The following is a 23,022-nucleotide window of genomic DNA, read 5'->3' as shown; positions in this document are numbered from 1 at the left end:
CTCACAATGTCTGCCTTTCAGTCTGAAATTCTGCAGTGTGTCAGACATGATTTGTGGCCATTTGAGTAAACTGATACACACTAACTGATCTTATCAACTCACAAGTGAGACATTGCGTTTTAGTGTAGGGGTTACACAGATTACACACACATACACCGATAAGACCCAGGAGTCTTTTAAAAGCTTTTTTTTTTTTTTAAGGGAAATGCCAGCAGATTCTTATTTTACTATTTTAAGACACAGAGACAGTTTCTCCTGAATCTGTTCTGGGTTCAGCTAGAAAAAGATGTGGCTGCCATGAGAGAGTGTTTTTGGGAAGCTGACTTGCTCTTTCTGGATCACTGTTGATTTTTTTGCTAAATATAAAGCTAATTCACTACTTATTGTTTTTTGGGGGATGTGGTGATGTCAGATTCTGCTGATTTAAATGCCACCAAATAAACTTTATGTACTGTATAGATAGTGAAGTCAATCCAGGCTCATTCTGAAAACATACCATATACATTTCTGTAGAGTGCCAGATTGGGCCCAGTAGGTACTTTTTTGCTGTTTTTGTTTTCGCAAATCCATCAGGGGACGCAGTGTATGCTTTTTCAGATCTCAAATTTCTCTTGCTAGAACATTTGCACTTGTTTGTTCTGCGTAAATCCACCAGAGACCACTACTGACTGACTGACCGACTGACCGAATGACTGACCCACTCTCCTCGTTCCCTAAACCCAACCTACATTTTTTATAAAGCAATCCAAAAAAAAAAAAAAGCCCTGTCGGCAGGCTGATTTTTACCACATTTTCAAATTTTACCACGTTCTCACCCTGTTATTTTCTTGTTTATTTATTTATTTTTTTGGCTTTTGTTTTTGTTGTACCTGCTTTTTGGAACCATTCTTTGCCAGATTCAAACCCTGTCGCCAAGGTCAACACCTCATTGCGTCTCAAGTTCACTAACGTATATGGGAGAAACTGGACAAACTAGTAGCAGTGGGAAAGCTGTCCATATGACGGTAAGCAGTCAACTGGTAAGCACGAAAAGTAACAGCATCATACCGCCCCGTAGCGCTGATTTTAAAGACTAAATGCGGCCATAAGTAAGGTACGTTTTCAGAATGTGCCCATGTTGGGTGAAGTTATGATTTGATTTTATTTGTTTATTTTCAAACAGGAAAATTAAAGCTTATGATAATGACTTTGCTTAACAGCTGTTTTATTAGTAAAATTTGACATCAAATGCTGTTGTTTGTCATTGTTGTCAGCAAAAGTGGATTTACTGTATAGCGTTCATGGAATTATTCTTTAATCTTTTTGTAGATATATAGTTTGTGAAGCATTACACCAGGGTTATTATAGAAAACTAAAAATAACACAAACAAGGAATCTAAAAACAATCTTTTAACTTGATAAAATATGTCAGTGGTACCAAAGAAATGTTCAGAAGTCTGAAAATATTTACTTAAGAATTATATTTTGATAATTTATAAATGATTCAGAAAATATACTGTCTAAATAGGGTATAGTGACTTTTTATTCCAGCTAGTTTCCTCAATTAATTCTCTCCTTCAATTATTATCATTTAAAATAGAACTCAACCAAAACTATTTTAAATCTATACAGACATTTGAATACAGAAATGATAAAAACAACTGAAAATGTTGAAATTATTTATTATATTGATTACACTTATAGACCATTTTGAGTGCTGTAAACAAAAACAATAGTCTCAATGTATTTCCTGTTTTACAATTGTATTACTATAGCTTCAGAGAATCCAAAAAGAGCCACATATTGATAAATAATGTTATGGTAGCTTTATTTTACCATTTACGTTATGATTGAATTGCGTCTTTGAAATTTGATAACAAGTAGTAAATGCACATTGAAATGGTCTATTTAGATCTAACATTGCTCTAAATACAATATTGTTATCAAGCAAGATTTTAAACGAATTTAACAAAATACCTTTAAGAATTATTGAGAACATTTACTGCTATTTTCTCGATTTATTTAAACAGTAGAATGTAATAAGTTGACCTTACAAAACCGATTGCCTTAAAATTTCTAAGTACTGGAGTGTATTATTTTTAAGTGAGCATAACTTAAAACAGTTAGTGTTTACAACTTCTACAAAATTCTTAGTTGTGTTAACTTCTTATTAGTGTTCACATTACTAGGAAAATATTAGAAAACTGATTGCCTTAAAATCATAGAGTAAGCTAAACTAAAATAATTAAGTAAAGACAAAAACTAATACCTTACTTACTCCCAGGGCCGTGTATATCGAAGTTGATATTTAACCACACCATGTTGGTGTTTCATAACATCTCATTTTTACGAGGTGGGTCATTAGTCCAATGCTCAACCCCCAAACCTAGAGGACCAGGACATACACTACAATTTAGCTTACCTGATTGACTTATAACTTCTCACAAAAATGCCAACTGACCCAGCTGAGGCTGGAACCAGCGATCTTCTTGCTGTGAGGTGACAGCACTACCCACTGCACCACCTGTTTCCTCAGTTCCCTCATCATCATTTTCTGTCAATAACATGCTTTTAAAAAATAAAAACTCAAAAGTTGTAAATATATATTATTGTAAGTCAAGATTACTTGAATATATTTAGTTTTACAACTTAATGTTCTAAAAAGTTGGGATTACTTGTTTAAATATTGTAAGATAAACAAACTTATTCATAAATGAACTGCACATAATTTTATTAATGAGAACAGCTATTGCTTTTTACAGTGTATGGGTCATAGCTACATCTTTGAGTTTAATAGGTGGCGGCAAAAAATGTGTGAAGTCATCGAGGATTCTAGATAAATCGGCAGCGAGGCAGTGATGTGAACTTCACATCAGTTGTTGTGACTCATTCATACTGTATGTTGGATCTGTACCCTTTTACTTAGCCTATTTTGTGTTGCTAAATGAGCCTAAAGGTTTATGGGCTGTAGCATAATATTGACCAAGATAACTATCATTAAAACAAGCATGCAAATTATTATAAATCATTAGGATCAGTCCGTTTTATATATGTAAACTAATTGAAATAAATTAATTAGTATTAACTTATACTTGTGTTTGTTTGTCTCCAGACTTTAGCTTTACCCTATAGTTTGAATCCCTCTGATTTGGAGTTTTTATATCTTTGTGAAGATTAAAAACATTGTCAGGTCAGCTATAAAAACCTGAACTACTTAATATTTAACCAGGCAGGTCACTTCTAAATTAATTTTTATTAACCAGCATGACCTGACATGTCAGTATTGATTACAGCACATTTGTCCCCAGAGTCTCTCAACATGCACAATGTTCATCGATTGCAAAGACTGCTGATAGATATAAAAACACTCATGTGAGCGCTGATTCATTAATATCTTTAGACATTCTTATGCAGCCTTGTGTTCTGATATGCAGATTGTTGCTTGAGGGGAAGAGAGAGAAAGAGAGAGTGGAAGGAGAACAGTGGAACTACAAACACATTAATTTTATAGTGCACAAAGCAGAGCAGCTACCAGCCTGCAGCATTTGTTACAGCACTGGAAAACCTGTCTGAATAGAAGGAGGAAAGGAAGATGAAAGAGGCTGTAGGTGATGGGTGAAAATTCTTTGATGCCTTTTGGTCTGTCGGTCATAATGAGGTCTACAATGCAAAAGTTGAATGGAGATGTGTGTGCGTGTGCGTGTTTGTTTTTTGTCTGTAGGTTTGTAGCTTGTGTTTGAACTTAAAATGTGGCTCGAAATGATGTGAGCTCTCTGACATGGCATGATTGTTTGAGTCTTGGTCAACCGAGTGAGGACAGGACCATTCGAGCATGGTTGAATACACTGAATGACAAAGAGAGAAAAACACAGAGCAAGAGAGCGAGAGAGGTTTGATCTGGACATACACTGTACTCGGGGGGGGGGGGGGGGATAAAACAGAAATGTCTGCATGTGATGATGTCACCATCTGCAAAAATTCCAGTGGGACTAATTAAATGAATGGAACGGAGACGCCTCTCTCTCTCTCTCTCTCTCTCTCTCTCTCTCTCTCTCTTTCTCTCTCTAAATGTTTAAGATGCAGCCGCTGTACTGTGAAACACTAACTGGGTTAAAAAAAGCCTTACTGCAAGTATAGGCTTAATAGGGTTACACTAGAAGCACTACTGCTCCTTCACACTTCAAATAGTGCGATTATCCCTTTAAATGGGTGCTATCCTACCTCTCCAACTCACTATACAACTTTAAATATTACTTTAACAATCACATACTGACCTTAAGTCTCAGTAATACTGTTGCTTTCTAAATACTGTTCTATATCACTGAAATTCGCAACACAGGCTCATTGGGAAAATTTGTCCAGGATTACATTTTTGAGAACCAAGAAATATGTGTTCGGGGATACATATGCAGCGATTCTCACTTGAATGGGCATTATAAGTGGTTATCAGCTGATAGATATGGGCCAGAAGGGGCCTTCTGCACCTGCTAATATTCATCCAACCACATGGTTAAGCAGCTATAGATCACATACGACTGTGGCCGAAAGTTAACAATAATTATTTATATTATTTATTTAATTTCCCATTAATAGATTTTATTAACATCTACCCCTACCCCAATCCTAAACCCAACTATGGGTGTAACAGATCACGGTTGATCCGTGTTGCTTACAAATTACAATCCACAGTTCAGAACACGTGACCTGCGGATTATTAACTTTTTTTGTATTTGTAGGTTAATCCAACATTTATAACAATTGTAGAGGCCTCCCATGTCATTCAAATCACAAAAGCATTTTGGCTTCCCTGTAAACTATAATGATGATGGAAAACGTTGGGGTAAGACCTACCTAACTGCTTTTGGCTTAAAGGTGTTTTCAGTCACTGTTTGTTTAGCCTGCATTAAGGCTTTCAGTGTTAAGCTGCACAATTAAACATTAAAAGATCAAGATCTTGATTCAAACCCGAGCAATATGAATGATAAATGATAATGGTTTGCATATGTTTATTAATCCTTCAAAACACTGCATTTGAATCTACATTTGATTGAGAGAGATTTAATTTTTACACTTTTTCAGTTCGTTACAAAAAAATTAAATAATACAGAAGTACTGGGAGAACAGTTTATAGTTCTGATATAAACACTAATGTTTATTGTAAAGATTTAAATCCCTGTTTAATGGAACTTGACGCTGGTGAATGTAGTAGTATTAAATTGTGTAACAAATGGGTGGCAGCAAACAACCATCAAAATTATGTCACTGAATAGGTTTTCAAAAATCATCCACCTATAATGAAACTTTATGTTATTTGATATTTTATGTGTGAATTGTTGAATTTTTAATTGAAAATAATTTTGATATGTTGTACAAGATGATAAACTTCTATATTTAGCATTATCAGCAACAATAGCAAAGATCATTTTTCATATTGGTTCTTTCTTAATTTTTATTTTTAGAAAAATTACTAGTTCTGTTTGTTAAAACCAATGGTTTTTGTAGTAATATGTTTGTATAAATGAAAAGCAAATGACATTGTCTCCTCCCCTTTTTGCTGATCCAAAAAATGGTCCGATCCATGACACAAAAACCGTAGTGTGATCTGAACCGTGAGATTTGTGATCCATTACACCACTGAACCCAACAGTCACAGTAATGTAAAAACAGATTTTGAGTCTTCTCTATTAGTATAGATGATTTGCCATGTGGTTGGATGATAACAGCCTTCTGAGCATACCATATCTATCAGCTGATAATCACTGATAATGGCCACTCAATCGAGTGATAACATACAAAGCTGGTGAAATATCTCTGTATTTTGTGTGTAAAATGAATGCTACAGTGGGGTACAGTACCGCTGGCTGCTTACTCAGTATGGATGGCTTTTCCAGTGTGTATTTTAACACAAATGCTAGCGCCAGACTTACAACGCATATCATAGCGAAGGACTGATCTTAAAAATAATTTTATAATTAATTAATAAAATATTTCTTCCACTTAAGTTGTTAAGAAACCTTTAGGATGACAGGATCAATGATGATAATTATTTTATCACAAGTCTAAGACTTTTTTGAGTTATTTGAGTTACTTTTTTAGGTTATTTACTAAACTATATTATTTAAATAATTTATGGAGCTGAATGCAGTAAATAAAAAGGTTGAAAACAAGCCTATGCAAAAGCCAGCTTTAATAACCAAATTATTTAACAAAACATGAGTACTGCAGTAAAATTTTTGTAGTTTTTTTTTTAAGCATGATATATAAAAGATAGTGAGGGTATGAAAAGTGAATTGTTTGTTTTAAAACTTTTGAATCATAATTTGTCCAATAATAAACTTGAAACACACCTGGTTGTTGTCATGCAGTGAACTCAGCCAATTGTATAATAGCGGTGTCGTCATCAGAGCTCGTGCAGCCGCTCTTCAGAAGCTGCATGGTCTGAATCGGTCATCTGATCTCGGAGCACTGTCGCGGTACTTTGATGCCACATGTGACAGTCATGTGGCGTCTGTGCAGCATCAATCCGGACAAAATTTCTAACCAGCATGCACCGCTTTAAGACAGATTTCGATCGATCTGCGCAACACTGCATGAAGTCGAACGCACCTAATATCTAGAGAAGTGACCACACGGCTCGGCACTGTTTATAGAATTTACTGTGTGTTTAAGATGTGTCTGTTGGTTACAATGTGAAATAAATCCACACTTTGCTGATGAACTGTTAGTAAACACTTTACCAGCAAAAAAACACTTCCATGTTCTCTGCCATTGTCATGGGTTTTTCTGCAGTTGCCTCTAATCAACACCTCTCTCAACACGTACAGTATGCCTGTGCATGACATCATCATTTTCAAAGACTTTTTATCTGGTGTCTACAAGGACATGACAAAGAGAGTATTTTCAAAAATAACACTTTGAAACCTGTTTTCTGATTTTGATGCTTTTTTGGTCATAAAAATGGAGCTGTCATGAACAGGCAAACAGGAAATAAGGTTTCTAGCTTTGTTTTGTAGTCGGCTCCTTATACTTTAGAAATACTGCCACTCTTTCTCTGAAATACTTTCATATAGGTCATAAATACTACTACTTTAGCTCTGAAATATTGTGTTGTCCCTTATAAATACTGCCAAAAATTAAATAAGTAAGTTTCAAGTACCTCAAAAATAATTTACCTCAAATTCTTTGCTATCTTTTATACGGTTAAAAGTCTGCCACTTAATCTCTGGAAACAGTCTTGCAGTTTAGAAATATGTCCACTCTGTCTTTAAAGTACTATATCACATAAATGCTGCCTCTAACTTTGAAATACAGTGCTACACTTTTATATTAACTGGACAACTGTATTTTACCTCTGAATTAACCAGTTTATTTTTGAAACACAATTTTTTACTTTCTTCTTTCTCTTTTACAGTCAATGTCATTTATAGTGTCCACTTCTTTATAAACAGCAGTGCCTTTGTTAGGAGAACTTACTGTAAATAAAGTAAAATACTGGGAAACAGTACTAACACAGTTCGAATGATAGTTATATTAAAAATTAAAATAGAACTTACATCAGTTTAAGCCTCTTGTCCCTTATAATTTTCAAAATGAATTGCAATGTTTAAGTAACTAGCAATTAAAGTCTTGGTGGAGATTTGCTAGTGATTAAGCGTGACTGTTATTAATGCAGAGGAATGTTGATGACGCTAGCCAGTGGGTGTTTGGCAGTGTTTACTGAGAGCTCCTAAAGAACTAATGAACACACAGCGGAAGTTCAGCCATCAAAGAAGAGCAGCCAGAGCAAACACAGAGAAACACACACACACGCACACACACGCACACACACACACACACACACACGCACACACACGCACACACACGCACACACACACACACACACACACACACACACACACACACACACACACACACACACACACACACACACACACACACACACACTGCCCTTCTGCTCTGTGATAAATCTGCTCAAATTCCAAAAAAAAAAAGACAAGGTTATGGAGTATAATGAAAGTAATAATGTAGCTTGGTATATATTATTTTGTTTATTTCTACTGTTTAGTCTAAATTGATCCTCAAATTAAACTCTAACAAATGCATATGAAATAAGATAAGCTGCAAAAATATCTGTCCAGATATTTTCAAAGCTAATTTTTATGAATAATTAATTTTCTGAGCAGTTTTGATGATGAAAGAGGGTTTGTGCTAGTGAAAGCTGTTAGTAAATCTGGTCCTAAATGTTAATATGTGATCCTGAACCACAGGATTCTGGTCTTTTTTGCACATGCACAGACAAAAATACACTGTATAGGTCAAATGAGGCCAAAAATTGTTAAACTATTAAGTAAATATCTGACTGTAAATATATAAAAACTCATTTTTTTATTAGCAATGTACATTGCTTGGCACTTCATATGTACTGTAAAACTTTAAATGGGATGTTCTCAATATTTTCCAAAACAGGTTCATTGTGAAAACATTCCCCTATACACATTTCTGGAGAGGATGAATTATGTAGCCAGAGCTACGTGCAGCTGCATTTTGTCCCTAAAATGAATGCTATGAGGCCATGTGATGCTGCTGACAGTTTGTTTTTTTTCCGTGCTGCCAGCTTACCTCCGTGTGGACGGCTTTTCCGCTGTTAACCAATTTGCACCACATATGTTGGCAGACTTAAAAAGGCAGAGTTGACCACAATGACAGGTTTGAGTCCAACAAAGAATAGTTCCAGAAAGGAGATAAAGCAAAAGCATGATAAAGCAAAAACATTATCGGTAAGTCGAACAGTCAGTCAGTCAGTTGACAGCGGATTTAAGCCCTAAAATGGCAGAAATTTGAGACCTGAAAAAGCATGCACAGCAGCCTCTAAATGGCCAGTTTGTGGTCTCTGGTCACATATTAGTTATTTATTTTTAAATGTCTATTAAAATATGTCCATCCCAATTGATTTTATGTTAACCCCAGAACAGGACTTGAAGTGTCTGTAGAATAAAAACAGGGTTTGGTGCAGAAATGACACACTGCAGAGTTTTGCGATTATGATTTGAGAATAAATGACAGTGACAGTCTTTTTTTTTTGTGTGTTCATGTCTGTCCACCTGCACACTGTAAATCTCCCTCCAGGCAGGGGTTTTCCTGCCCAACCCTCAGCTTTAAACAGTAGAGATTTCTATGAGCTCTGCTGGTTGAAAGATAATTAGCACGCTAAATCTGCATAATTTGACACATTCCCACAGCGACTCATAGACTTTCCTGAGCCAGGCAAACCATTTCCAAATCACCTCTTTATGTTGATTATCTTCCTCTTTCTTCCACAAACTCTACTCTCTGTGCAAACATTTTTGGTATTGTTTTTCCACCAAAAAATCATCTTAATCTGCTGATTAACTTTTTTTTATGAGGTTTTAGGTAAGTTAAAGTATAGTGAAAGTGCACTTTTTCTCTAACATTTTATTGTAAACACTATTGGTTGGGTTAAATAAGGGTTTAGATCAGAAGTTCACTCCTCATTCTGATCCTCATTAGATCAGAAGTTCACTCCTCTGCCATCTCATTTTTGACATTTTTGGTATTTTTTTCCATAAAACTACATCTTAATCTGCTGAACAACAGTTTTTATGAAGTTTTAGGTACGTACAACTATGTGGTTGCAGTGCACTTTTACTCTGATAACAAGTGTATCTGAAACAGAAAACATAACCTAAGGAACCTATTTCTCGTTCACTAAAAAGTAGACAGCGCCCTCTAGTGGATTTGTCATCTGAAACATGCAACAAAATGTATCCAGAGCAATGTATTTTACATTTTTTTTAAAAACAGAGACTGATGCAAGTATTTCTATTGAGCCGGTTGGATTTTCCAGCTTTCAATGTATTCACTTTTATAGTATAGAGGCAATAGTTTGCATCTTCTAAAAGTGTGTAGAAACTCTGGTTGTAAAGCAAGCTATGAAGCAGAAACAAGCCATCGAAGCATTGCTCGTGCATATACCGTAAGTTTATGCAACTATCAAACATTTATTGCACATTTAGCTTAGTACCAAATTAAATGCCAAACCCATGAATAGCGATATGACAATGTGCAAGCTTTGGAAGTGTTCATGGAAGCAATAATGCTTTGATCATTGCCCTGAATTCGATACACATACTGTATATTCTCTATAAAAAATATAATGACAATAAAGAAATTGTAATTAATCAATATGAGTGTGTGGTTGTGTGTTGATGGCTGATTACAAAGTAATGCTAGAATAGGGCATTACAAAACTGCAGGGGGGAAAAACAGCAAAGAGTTCGCTAAGAATGAACTGTGCCCACTAATAATGTCATTTATTTGCACATGCTGTTTGTGTTGTGTTAGCACCCAATTCTCCAAAGGAATTATGCAAATCAGGTAACGGTGCAAACACCCCTAAAATTAGTGCTGAATGCAATTTGCACAGCACCATTCCCCATATTGCAGGATGTTTCTGTGTTCCAGAGATTGTGAAAGATGCAGAAACTATTGCGATCTAGCATATTCTGCACAGACTGAACAGCATCGCTCCACCGCGGCAGTCCAGGCATCTGAATCAGCTCTTTAAAATTCATCAATGCCATGTTTTTGGAAAAATGCCCAGTTCTCGCACTTTTCTCCATCATTTGAGCATCATTGGGTGAATTACTGTTGCCATGATCAATAGAAAATGTACACAAACTAATAGTCTGTTTTCCAAAAATGACTCAGTGATGGAAGTGTACTCTTATTGGATAGCTGGTATTTTATTTGTTCTGATACGATGTCTCAGAAGTGTTATGACTGTAATTCTCTTTTAAAAATTAAAGAAATGTATGGCAGTACATTTTCAAAATGTATATTGTACTTAATGTGTCCATATTTGGTATCTTAAATGCACAATCAGTACCTAAAGTATAAATTTTATTAATGGACAACAGTCATTCGCACACAGCCGCACACACACATACTGTGATTTGTGAGCAAAAAACAGTAATTATGCAATTATGTGTACAGCGCCACACACTCTGGAACTTAAATGCTTTTTAATGTGAATCAAAAAGATGAGGTAAACTTTACATTTGCACAGATTAATTAACTAGACCTCTCTTAGCAATGAAGTTAACACTTGTGCGCTGTTAAAATTCACTATCCTTTTGTTATGTTAGGGATGAAAACATCCACTGAATTAAACTGCTGTAAAAATGCATCAGATATTTTTTATATATATATATATATATATATATATATATATATATATATATATATATATATATATATATATATATATATATATATATATATATATATATATATATATATATATATATATATATATATATATATATATATATATTGCGTAAATCTGCTAATCAACCCCAATCCTGATCAAAACTACTAAATTGTTAAGGAAATACAGGATTTTAACTCTTTAATTGCCAAGTTCACAAATGATGTCACTGTTTTGGTGAAAAAACTCACAAAAGGATTTATTTTAAATCTAAAAATTAATTGTGGACTGGATTTAATTTTTACCTTTTATTACAGTCTTGGACATGTGAACAATTAATAACATTGGCTTTGATGCATTGTTAATTTTTTTTCTGACTGTGGCTATTTTTGTCACATTAACTTTCATTATAACCACACTTTAGATCATTTTGGAAGGGCACTTTCTGTCCAAGACTAAAATAGGGCTCAACCTGTGCAGTGCACATGCCCTTGTGTGCACGTGCTTGCACACTAGTGTAGGTGCGCAAAGGTCACTCACATTCACAGACACACATACACACATGCTGTAATTTGCTCTTATACTCCATATAAAATCCTAAAACTAAGCCTTTTTTTTTTTTTTTTTGTACAGGCCTGTCTAAAGGGGTAATGTTGCCAACTGATGATCAACAGTAAAAATGACTCATTTTATCTCTTCCCAACTAGAAAAAACACCAACAATTAAAGATGTATTATTACATGGTGTCATGGTTTTGCAATAATAAAAAAAGTGGTTATAAATGGAAGTCAAAAAGGCAAAATAAGCCACCAACAGTAAATTAGGTTGATTTTTTTAAATTAATCAAAAACAATGCATCAAAGGCAATGTTGTTTCATATGTGTAAGACTTTGATAAAAGGCTAAACAAATCCAGTCCACAATTAGTTTTTATATTAAAAATGTCATTTTGTGTGTTTTTCACCAAATCAGTGACATCAATTTTGAATTTGGCAATTAAAGAGTTAAAATCTTGTAGTTTTCTAACCAATTTTGTAGTTTTAATCAGGACTGAGGTTAATGAACATACAGTATTTATGCAAAATAAATAGAAAAACAATATTAGTCTGATGCATGTTTACAGCTGTTTAATTTAGTGGATGTTTTCATACCTAATATAGCAACAGGCTAAAAAAAATTGCATTGTATTGTTGATTTTTTTTACATTTTTTTATTTAAAGCTTTTTCTCAAGATATGTGCCAAAATAAGATTTGTCACCACAATTATTCTGCTAGCTGAAACACTGAAAGTGTTATGGTCAAATTGAGACAGAAAATCACCCCAGAGTGGATGAAAACATCCCCACACAGTACATAAGGGTTAAGCACACAGATTGCATGAAATTATTATTTAGAAGTTGTTAAACATATAAATGGAAATATAGATGCGCTGCTTTTAAAATAGGCATGTATTAATGATGGCAAGGATTGTGACAATTCTGCTGTGGTTTGTTGCAGAAATCAGAGTCTTGAGTGCAAAGGAAATGTTCCATTTTGAGTAGTGATTAATGATTCAGAAGATGCTTTAGAAACATACATATCCTGCTGAACTTTTGTGAAAATAAAATATACAAGCGAGCATAACAGATGTATTTATGTAAAAAGAAATCTAATAAAATATGAAACTGTACTTATTAAAATATGTAAAAGAATATGTGTTCATACAAACTTGCATTAAATTGAAATGATTCTATCTGACAAATGTGTAAAATCTGGTGGTCTCAAACAGAGTAAAGTATAAAGATTTAATAATGACCATTATTTTTTCAAATAGGGTTTTGGGGACATGCTTATAATGAATTGCCACTGTGTTTACAACAATTTAAAATCAAGCATAAAAATACTATAACTGCACCTATAAAGACCCCCCCAATATATCTATAATGCATATTGTACAGTTACAAAGACTCATTAGTAATAATTCAACAGACTTTGTTCAAAATAGCTGAAGGCTTTTATATAGTGGATAAAAGCCCCTGTTGCCTTATAAATTGTTATTGTGCTAAATCTGTGTTAACATATTATTGAGCTTTTTCTAACTATTGTATAACATAACATTTTAACATAGCAGACTATATCTTTATATCAGACTGCCCTAAAAGCGACAAGTTGATTTGACCTAGATTAGCGAGTAAACCCATTGTAAATTGGAACTGTTAAGTCGGTTTTACTTAATTTTTATAACTATGCACATACACTACCTGGCAAAAGTCATGTTACTGTACCTATCCAAGTTTTAGGAACAAAAAAGAATAACTTGACTTCTAGTTGATCATTTGGTATCAGAAGTGGCTCATATGAAATGCAAAAGCTTCTAGATTATGCTTATTTTACGTAAATAAATTATAATCATGCCTTGATTTATAATTTTTTAATTAGGACATCTGACTTTGCTTAGAAAAAAGTCGTCACTTAACAGAAAAGATGTACAGTATTGAATATAAAGTCATGGTGCAGTGGAAAAAGATATTTCAGACAGCATTAGGAGTTTTTTGCATCTGAACTCTTCAAATATAAATTTAAGAGTTCACACTCAGATATTGCTTGACACTCTTAGCAGGTTTGGCATACTGTTTTGGGAGAGATCCCTGAGCTTGGAGATAATTGAGCCTAGGGCTTCCTCATGGTTAATTAGCATATTCTGGGATTCGAGATCGGGACACTGGTAAGGAGGAAAAGGAGGAGATGAGGTGGAAGGGGGCATTCTTCCAAAATGAAGATAAAGCTGTGGTCACACTGCACTTTTCTCCCCATAGACTTCCATTCATACGCATGCGAATGCGTCAGACCGGAAACGCAAGGTTGTGCTCCAAGTTTCGCAGCTCACTGCATTGCATAGTTTAACTCTGACCTGTGAAATTGCATCATTTGGCTGAGTAAGACCAATCGAGGATATTTTTTGTCTCTCTGGACAAAAATTTTTAAATATGGACTGATCGCTAGCTTTTTAAAATATGTAATCATCTTGTTTAATCCCGCCCCTTTTCGCAGCGTCGTACGACAGAATTTTGCACACACAAACTCTAGTGTGACTGCGCATAAGGCTGTAGGGTGAAATCGTTCTCTTTATTGTAGGCTTAGATCGATCTGATTGCATTATAAAATAAAAGTAAATAAGTAAAAATAAGCTTTTCTTGGTATGTCTTTGGCTTGTATATAAACAAATTCACTACCACCATCCACCACTAGGCATTCAGCATCTGCTAGAAGCTTACTCTCTCTCTCTCTTTCTCTCTGTGAGGAACTGTATAATTCACTGTTTGGGAGCACTCAGCAGTGTATCAGAAAACATTCAGGGAGAACATGATGACATTTAGATAGCGCCAGAGGAGAGAATGAGATCCTTTCCAGAAACATGCTCGCTAATAGCCTTTGTGATCAGTGTATCGCTCATGAGCTGATATGCTTTATTTATGTGTGTGTGTTTCAGGATGCAGGAGCGGGCGCTGCAGAGGGCGTTTGCGTGGATCGTACTGGTATTTTTGGCCCTTGTGTTGTTTTGGGGTCATTTGTCTGAAGCGTCTTCTCACCGCAGTCACATCGGTAAGTCAAGTTCATCTGGTCATGACCCTTGCTACCACTTTAATTGAGTTTAAACCTACAGCGTTGTGGGTTTTAATGAGGCGTCTCATTAAAAAAAGCAGCTGATGTAGATTGCATTAAGTCAGATCTGGGGCGATATTATCATAAACATTTTAATGCTGTTGTTTTGTTTTTGTGTGTAGTTCTTGTAGACGTTTGAACAACATATACTCACAGCCCAAAGACAGACAGTGGTGTGTGTGTGTGTGTGTGTTTTTTTTTTTTTTTTTTGTGGACAGCTCAGTGGTAGGTGGATGCTTAGATCAGCTTAAAATAGTCTAGAGAACGTTCTCTATTTATGAGGAGAAGCGCTGATGGACCGCAGGACTCTGACGTCTCTGGGGTCGTGAAGAGGCTACTGCAGAATGCTACACTCTGAAAAAAAAAAAAAAAAACAAACACTGAAATTGGCTTCATTTTTGTTTTTGCACTCAGATTTTTAAGGTACATTTCATTTGTATACTTTAGATACATTTGCTTAACTAAGTTGTGTGAAAGTAACATGGTTTGTGGAGTACATTTGACTTCTTTGTAGTACTCAAACATTTTAGCAGTCATTTCAGCTGTCATTTTAAAGTGTATACTTAAATTAAAAGCTTTTATAGTAAGTGAACAATGCGACACATTTCTTGTTGCAATTTACACCTACCGCGTACTTTATTAGGTACACCTTACTAGTACCGTGTTAGACCCCCTTTTGTCTTCAGAAACTGCCTTAATCCTTTGTGGCATAGATTCAGCAAGGTACTGGAAATATTACTCAGAGATTTTGGCCTGTATTGACGTTATAGTATCTCACAGTGGTGTTTTTCCAATCTGCTATTGTCCAATTGTCCAGTTTCCTGTTCTTAGCTGACAGGAGTGGCACCCGGTATGGACTTCTGCTGTTGTAGCCCCTCCGCTTCAAGGTTTGACGTGTTGTAGAACTGCCGCTCACTGGATAATTTCTCTTTTTCTGACCATTCTCTGTAAACCCTAGAGATGCTTGTGCGTGAAAATCCCAGTAGATAAGCTTTCTAAGTTTCTCAAATATTCATACCAGCCCACCTGGCACCAACAACCAGGCCGCTCTCAATGTCACTTAAATCACCTATTTTCGCCATTCTGATGCTCAGTTTGAACTGCAGCATATTGTCTTCACCTTGTCTACATGCTTAAATGCGTTGAGTTTCTGCCATGTGATTGGCTGATTAGAAATTTGTGTAAATGAGCAGTTGGACAGTTGTACCCAATAAAGTGGCCGGTGAGTGTATATAGTAATTATACTGTTTCTATAAGGTTGGTTATTGTGACCATTTTTATTCAATAATGATTGTTTTGTTTTGAGGAATCCAAAAGATGGTGACATTAAAGATGAGAGGCAAAAGTACAGATAATATTCACATTCTCAGAATTAAAGCATCCACAAGTTGATATTTCATTAATCATTGTTGTTTTGTTAAACTGATGGTCAGTCAAAAATTGTATTTTAACCCTGATATCAGAGATATTCATACCTTGTAAACAACACAGAATGACTTCATTTTGGTGTGTTTATAAATATCATTTTTAATAATGAGACTTATTTCTATTTATTGATATTTATTCTTTTTGATAAATGAGATTTTGTTTTTTCTTTGCACTTGTTTCTCTTACTGTAATTAAAATACATTTTGGGTCATACTTTATTTTGATGGCCCATTTGTTGATTTTAAGTTACATTGCATCTACATGTACATGGCAACTAATTTTCCTTAGATTATAAGTAGATTGTTAGGTTGAGGTTAGGATTAGGTTAGGGTTAGTGTAAATTGACATGCAATTGCAAAGTTTCTTACAGTCAGTTAAATGTCTGTTAAGGGAGCAGTATCAACAGATATTAAGCAGACAGTCTACTAATACTAATACCACATTTTGTTTCTGACATCCTTTAGGGTTTAGTATGTCTTTAAATTATTTAGGACTGTGATATACCAAGCTGACCATTAGCCTTCGGGCAGAAGGCTATTTTAATGTCTCCTTACCTGAGCATTTCAATGCACAAATATTTTCATAACATATATCACTGAGAAAAGAAAAGAACAAGTGATCAACATGATAGATATTTAGGATGGTGGTAAGCAAGTGCTGCTTTGTTTATGGTTTGCACATCTGTAGTTGTAATTTTGGTATCTCGATTTAAATGAGGAATATAGACTAAAGATGCCTACCCCTACCTATGTAGACAGTCATTTTCTTACATGAACCAACTATTTACATTAATTATTTATAGTCTTATTAGTGTTCTCAAGTGAAGCTTAAAGGCTGGTATTCTGCTGTTCTGGATGTTTCACTGCCTTTACATTGATTTCAAGGTATGAGGATTAATTTCTTGACCCTGCTAACCCTAAAGTTCTGATTAAGGGATACTGAACTTATTTAATACTGTAATATGTTATGAAATAGTAGTAATGTTATGAAACATTATTGCAGTTTAGAATGTGTTAGAATTTTTTACATATTTTAAAATGTAATATTTCTTTGTGATGGCAAAGAGGACTTTTAGCATCATTGCACCAGATTTCAGTGTCATTTTAATACACACTTAATTTTGTACAAAATCATAATTAGTTTAGGCAGTTTTCTTTGGTGCATAGAAAGTGTAGAAATATAAATCTGTTTTATCTTCATTTTTGATCCTTGTAATGTATCTTATTGACATGAAACATACTGAGCATTATATCGTTTCCCAGGTCTTATTACTCTTAATTGTTTTTATCTATAGTAAATCAAAAGTGTAGTTATTTGTTCATTTTGATATGTTCATCATATTGCAATATTTACCTGAATTTGTAAACAAGCCACTGATGCAACACAGTGCAATTTGCCATTTCCCCCCATTCAACTGACTGTAAGAACACTAGTTTTTAGGACATGGCAATAATAAATAGGAACAATTTTGTGAAGTTGTCAAGAAATAAATAAACAATTTAAGCTTCTTGTCTTATAGTATTAATATAACTTTTGTTAAACGAACTGGTTTTGTGTTGTGCATCTGCACTGCTTGTTTCTTTTCTTTTGGGTTGAGCAGATTTCATTTCTTGACAACATGACTCATTCACTGTGTGAACTTCACTCGTCTGTAGCAGCTGAATGGAAGATCAGATTTTGTTCTTGAGGCTGGAGGGAACCTTACACAGAAATATCAAAACATTAGATTGAGAATGGGATGTGAATTCAATGCATTCATTGTGGTGTAATTAATCAAATTATTTATAGATTGTACTCCTGGAATATATTTATGTGTAGCCTTCACATTCAATGGCTTTTGGTATGTTTTATGTAAAAAAAAAAAAAAAAAAAAAAAAAAAAAAAAATATATATATATATATATATATATATATATATATATATATATATATATATATATATATATATATATATATATATATATATATATATATATAAATTTTTTTCATTTATATAAGATGTTTAAAATACATTTTTTAGACTTTAAAAAACAAAAACAAAAAAAATAAAAAAAAAACAGGACTTTAATACTGGACTTCTAAAAACGCTACTGTACCAGGACTTCTGCTGTAACTTCAGTGTCAGTGAAAGACTATCCAACAAACACACACACACAGTGAATTGTGCAGTGTTTCTGCATTTTTAAGTAGTTGAAGTGTTTTAATTACTCACGCTCACCTCCTTCGCCATAGTATGCTAAAACAATATAGCGCATTTAAAATAAATGACATCAATACCGGTGTATCATAACCAGTTATGAAATAGTACTGAACCAATACCAAATTGTTCGCCTCTGCATCGCGGAGCACTGAAGAAACAATTAATTTTGACACCTCTTATAATTTTTTTATGTAAATATAGGTTAAACCTGATTTTTTTGTTTAAATATCTCTATTATATTATTTTCAGTTCATACATACTCAGCTTCTTGCTGTGTACCTTTGATTATTTTTTTGTATTTAAAGTAGAACATGCATCAACATTTTAACATAAAGAAATCCCATTTACCTTTTAGGATAAAAATTATATAATATTCACTGTACTAAAATCACTGCTTATAATTTGCTCACTTTTACTTTTTTTTAGTTACAATTTATTTTTAGGTCTTCTCACTATTAACAAACCATTAACTTTTAGTTCAATAAACTCCCAATTTAATTAATAGTTATTAAGGTTGGGTTTATATATTAGGATAAATTAGTAAATGTACAATATTATCATGCAGAATATGTATTTTTCTATTATCACTAATACAAATACAATATTGATAGGCTGGTAATAATAAGTCACTACTTAATAGTCAGAACTGGTACTCAGACTGAAATGTTTACCCTTTTCTTTCTTATTAAGATTAGATATGCTGTAAACATACAGTACATGTTAGATTATATAGTAGTTAAGGATATATTGTGCATCAAATCCTCAACCATGTTGTTGTCAGTCATCTCTGCTAAATCTCATCATGCAAAAATAAAAAATAAACACATTCACACTTGTAACTTATACGCATGGTCAGCACCGCATTTTACCCAGGGTTACAAAACAATGCTATGGGGAAGGATTTATGCAGCTTTGTGGTCTTAATCCAGGATTGCATTGCCAATCTTGTGCAGTATGAACAGTTGTTACAATGTTGTACAATTGCAAGATGCGTAGCAGAAGCCAAGCAACCACATTCCTCATAGACACAAAAATTCCACTGTATTCAAACAGATGCATAAGCAATCTCAAAAAAATGTATAAAAAATGTCAAAAAGTGATAAAAATAAGAGATCTGGAAGACAGTAGATCCAGTTCATTCATAACATTATAGTTTAAAAATCATTCATTCATTCATTTTCTTGTCGGATTAGTCCTTTTATTAATCCGGGGTCACCACAGCAGAATGAACCGCCAACTTATCCAGCACGTTTTTACGCAGCAGACGCCCTTCCAGCCACAACCCATCTCTGGAAAACATCCACATTCACACACACACACACACTCATACACAATTTAACCTACCAATTCACCTGTACTACATGTCTTTGGACTGTGGGGGAAACCGAAGCACCCGGAGTAAACCCACGCAAACGCAGGGAGAACATGCAAACTCCTCACAGAAACGCCATCTGAGCCGAAGTTCGAACCAGCAACCCAGCAACCTTCTTGCTGTGAGGCGACAGCACTACCTACTGCGCCACTACGTCGCCAGTTTAAAAATCTATTCAATAAAACTGTGATACGACACTCAGAAATAAAGGCAGCTGTCACTGGAGTGATACAGTACCTGTTCAAAATGTATGTAAAATATATTAGTATCTAATAAAAGCTACAAAAGTGTACGCTTTGAAAACAAGCCCTAGTGACAGCTGAAACACAGTGTGAAACAGTAGAGCATATTGTAAATACCCAGTATTAATTATTAACCTCAGGTAAAACATACAGTGTGTTGTGTGAAACATGAAGCAGGATAAACCAGGGTTTATAAGATTACATGGGGTTTATATTAAATATATTTAGAAAAATAGTGCGAAAAGACTCAATAATCCTCAAAACTATCTCATTTGTTTGTGCTATGTTTGAGCTGATTTGTGCACAAATGGATGACATCAGTTTTGTACCATTTAAAAATTATGCTTGTTTCTAAACAAGGAAAATATATACAGCGTTTGATTTAACAAGGTAAATATATACATGAGCAATATTACACGAGTAGCAGTGCGATATGGCTGTATGTCCCACCAGTGATGATATACAGCCATATTGCACTGCTACTCATGTGATATTACATTTATACAACAGTTCAACGGCAATCATGTAAACAAAAAAGAAAATTAATTACGGAGAGTCTAAAAACCTTTTTGTATATATGAGGAACTATTTTCTTTTACCATTCTTTCACATCTGCAGCTAGCGTCAGAGCAGCAGAAACTGTTGTTACTTAACAAACTTCACTTTTTAACTAGTATTTGAATCATTCTCCGGCCTGATGTAAAAGTAATGACAAAGTGATGTCATTTTTGCCCACATTTTAAGGCTAAACGGCATGAAATGCCAGCAGTCTAGAGACATGTGCCAGTATTTCTCTGTTGCCATCGCGACATCACAATAATTAACCATGAAAAAGCCAAAGCAACGCAATGGCTAGCAGCTTACTGTTGTGTTTGTGATAAGGAAAAATTCTAAAATCATGTGGGCATTTCTTCTTTCTTTTTACTAGACTAGTCTGCAGTAACAAAAACAAAAAGTAACTCAGGGTTATACAAAGAGTGGCCAGAACAAAATACATACATTCAACCCAGGCTCATTCTGAATTCGTAGTACCGTGGATGTTTCCTGATATATTCCCATTGCAACCAGTTTGTCCAGTTAGCTCGTCGTAAAATCCCAAAACGTGGTGAAAATCAGACGGGGGCTTTCGTTTTCTGGACGGCTTTTGTAAATTGTTGGTTGGGTTTAAAGAAGTAAGTGGGTGGGCGGGTCAATCTGTAAAATTGGTTGGGTTCAGGGAAAGAGGAGGGTGGGTCAGCCGTTTAGCTGATCGCCCAGTCAATCATTCAGTCAGTCAGACAGACGGTTGTTCAACAGCGGCCTCTGGTGGGTTTAAACAAGAACAGTGCAATAGGCACCTCTCGTAGATTCGCGAAAACAAAAACTGCAAAAATACGTACCTCCTGGGACGTATTTTGAGGTCTCCAGAAAAGTCCACGAGACTACTTTTTCAGAATGAGCCTGGGTTGCACACATTCCTAATGTGAGTCCAATGTCACACTTAATACACACTACAATTACCATGGTATAAATACAGCACTACAACATACAAAGTAAAGAGATCGACTCAGTATATCACTTACCTGTTTAATAAATATTTGATCAGCTGTAGTTAGAAATGATGCTGTTTTCTCCTGTAAGGGCTTATTATGCAGTCTCTGTCGCCATCTCGTTGATAGACAACATCAACCATTTTGCTCTGCTCAATGACAGGCTGATTAATGCCGATGGTCTGTACCTCAGAAATTATAAATATTTAAAATAGGCACTGTTCTTATAAATAAACTGCAGAGATGCAATCTAAACAACTACATTCTCACATAAAAAGCCTCAAAAGTACATTATGTTGTCCAACAGCTGCAATATTTGTCAAACTGTAGTGAGTTTATTGATCTTCTGCCATTCTATATGGTTAATACTAAATGGTGAGGAGCTTGTATGAGTTCTGATATTGCAGAATATCACACAGCTATCAGCCAGTCAGATATTAGAACCAGACAGAACTGTTGTATGAAGCGTTTGATACAATAACATAAAACAAACACAAATGAACTGTGCTGGTTTGGAGCAATTTGAGCAAAATGGGATTGAGAGTGACGGGACATGCTCAAAAAAACAAAAAACAATCTTTATTATCTCAGACACCAAACCAGCTCAAACGTTTGCTTTTGCAGAACAAAACAAATCACCCCAAACAAATGGCATAGTTTTGTAGAGTATTTGTTTTCATAGGGTGCCAACTTGATGGAGGTTGTGAAAAGTTCTTATCTGGATCATGTACATTCACATAATGTCATCATAACCATACACAATCAGTTTGCTATTGTTCCCCTGTTTTCCCTACAAAAGACGCGTTCTGTGTTGATTGGATAAGATTGGTTTAGTCCACGAGTTAAACTCGAGAGCCAATCAGAGGTATAGGAAATAGTTGAGACAGTCAGTTAATTACACACTACTGCTAACAGGTCAGAACAAGGTGACTGAACACACACACACAGGCTAAACCGCTGGGAGGGAAGAACTAATAACTCCAAACTCTTCTTCTTTCCTACAAGCAGCTAAGGCTTCAGGGACAATGAGCTAAATGAGAGTGAAGTATTTGTTTCACATGTACACACACACACACACACACACACACACACACACACACACACACACATACACACACAGAGACACACACACACAGACATACACAGGGAATATCAGTAGAAAGTTTGCTGCTACTGTAGGTCATTCTTTATGAGGCTCATCCTCTCAATAAAACTAATATCCCTAGAGAGAGAGAGAGAGAGAGAGAGAGAGAGAGAGAGAGAGAGAGAGAGAGAGAGAGAGAGAGAGAGAGAGAAAGAGAGAGTAAAGGAGGGAGTATGGCTGCAAAAATTCATTGAAGGGCATATATGAGAAAGAGACAGAAGTGTGGAAAAGAGAGACGGAGACAGATGAATGTGTCATGAG

General features: G+C 34.9%; 1 protein-coding gene across 2 annotated transcripts in view; it reads left to right on the top strand.

The window, feature by feature from the left end:
- tafa3b (TAFA chemokine like family member 3b) overlaps window positions 1-23,022 on the top strand; it is a 154,058-nt gene that overhangs the window by 70,340 nt on the left and 60,696 nt on the right. The window contains exon 2 of one of the 2 annotated variants that reach the window (XM_005166972.6): window positions 14,675-14,787. In XM_005166972.6, coding sequence (XP_005167029.1) covers window positions 14,676-14,787 — 112 coding nt within the window. In that variant the 5' untranslated portion in view covers window position 14,675. Of the gene's footprint in view, window positions 1-14,674; window positions 14,788-23,022 lie in introns of those variants that run through there. The other variant, NM_001130795.1, reaches the window with a different exon arrangement.

The sequence above is a fragment of the Danio rerio genome, chromosome 8 (genome assembly GCF_049306965.1).
Source record: "Danio rerio strain Tuebingen ecotype United States chromosome 8, GRCz12tu, whole genome shotgun sequence".
NCBI lineage: Eukaryota > Metazoa > Chordata > Actinopteri > Cypriniformes > Danionidae > Danio > Danio rerio.
The sequence above is the reverse complement of the archived record's forward strand: the minus strand, read 5'-3'. Positions and strand labels throughout refer to the sequence as shown.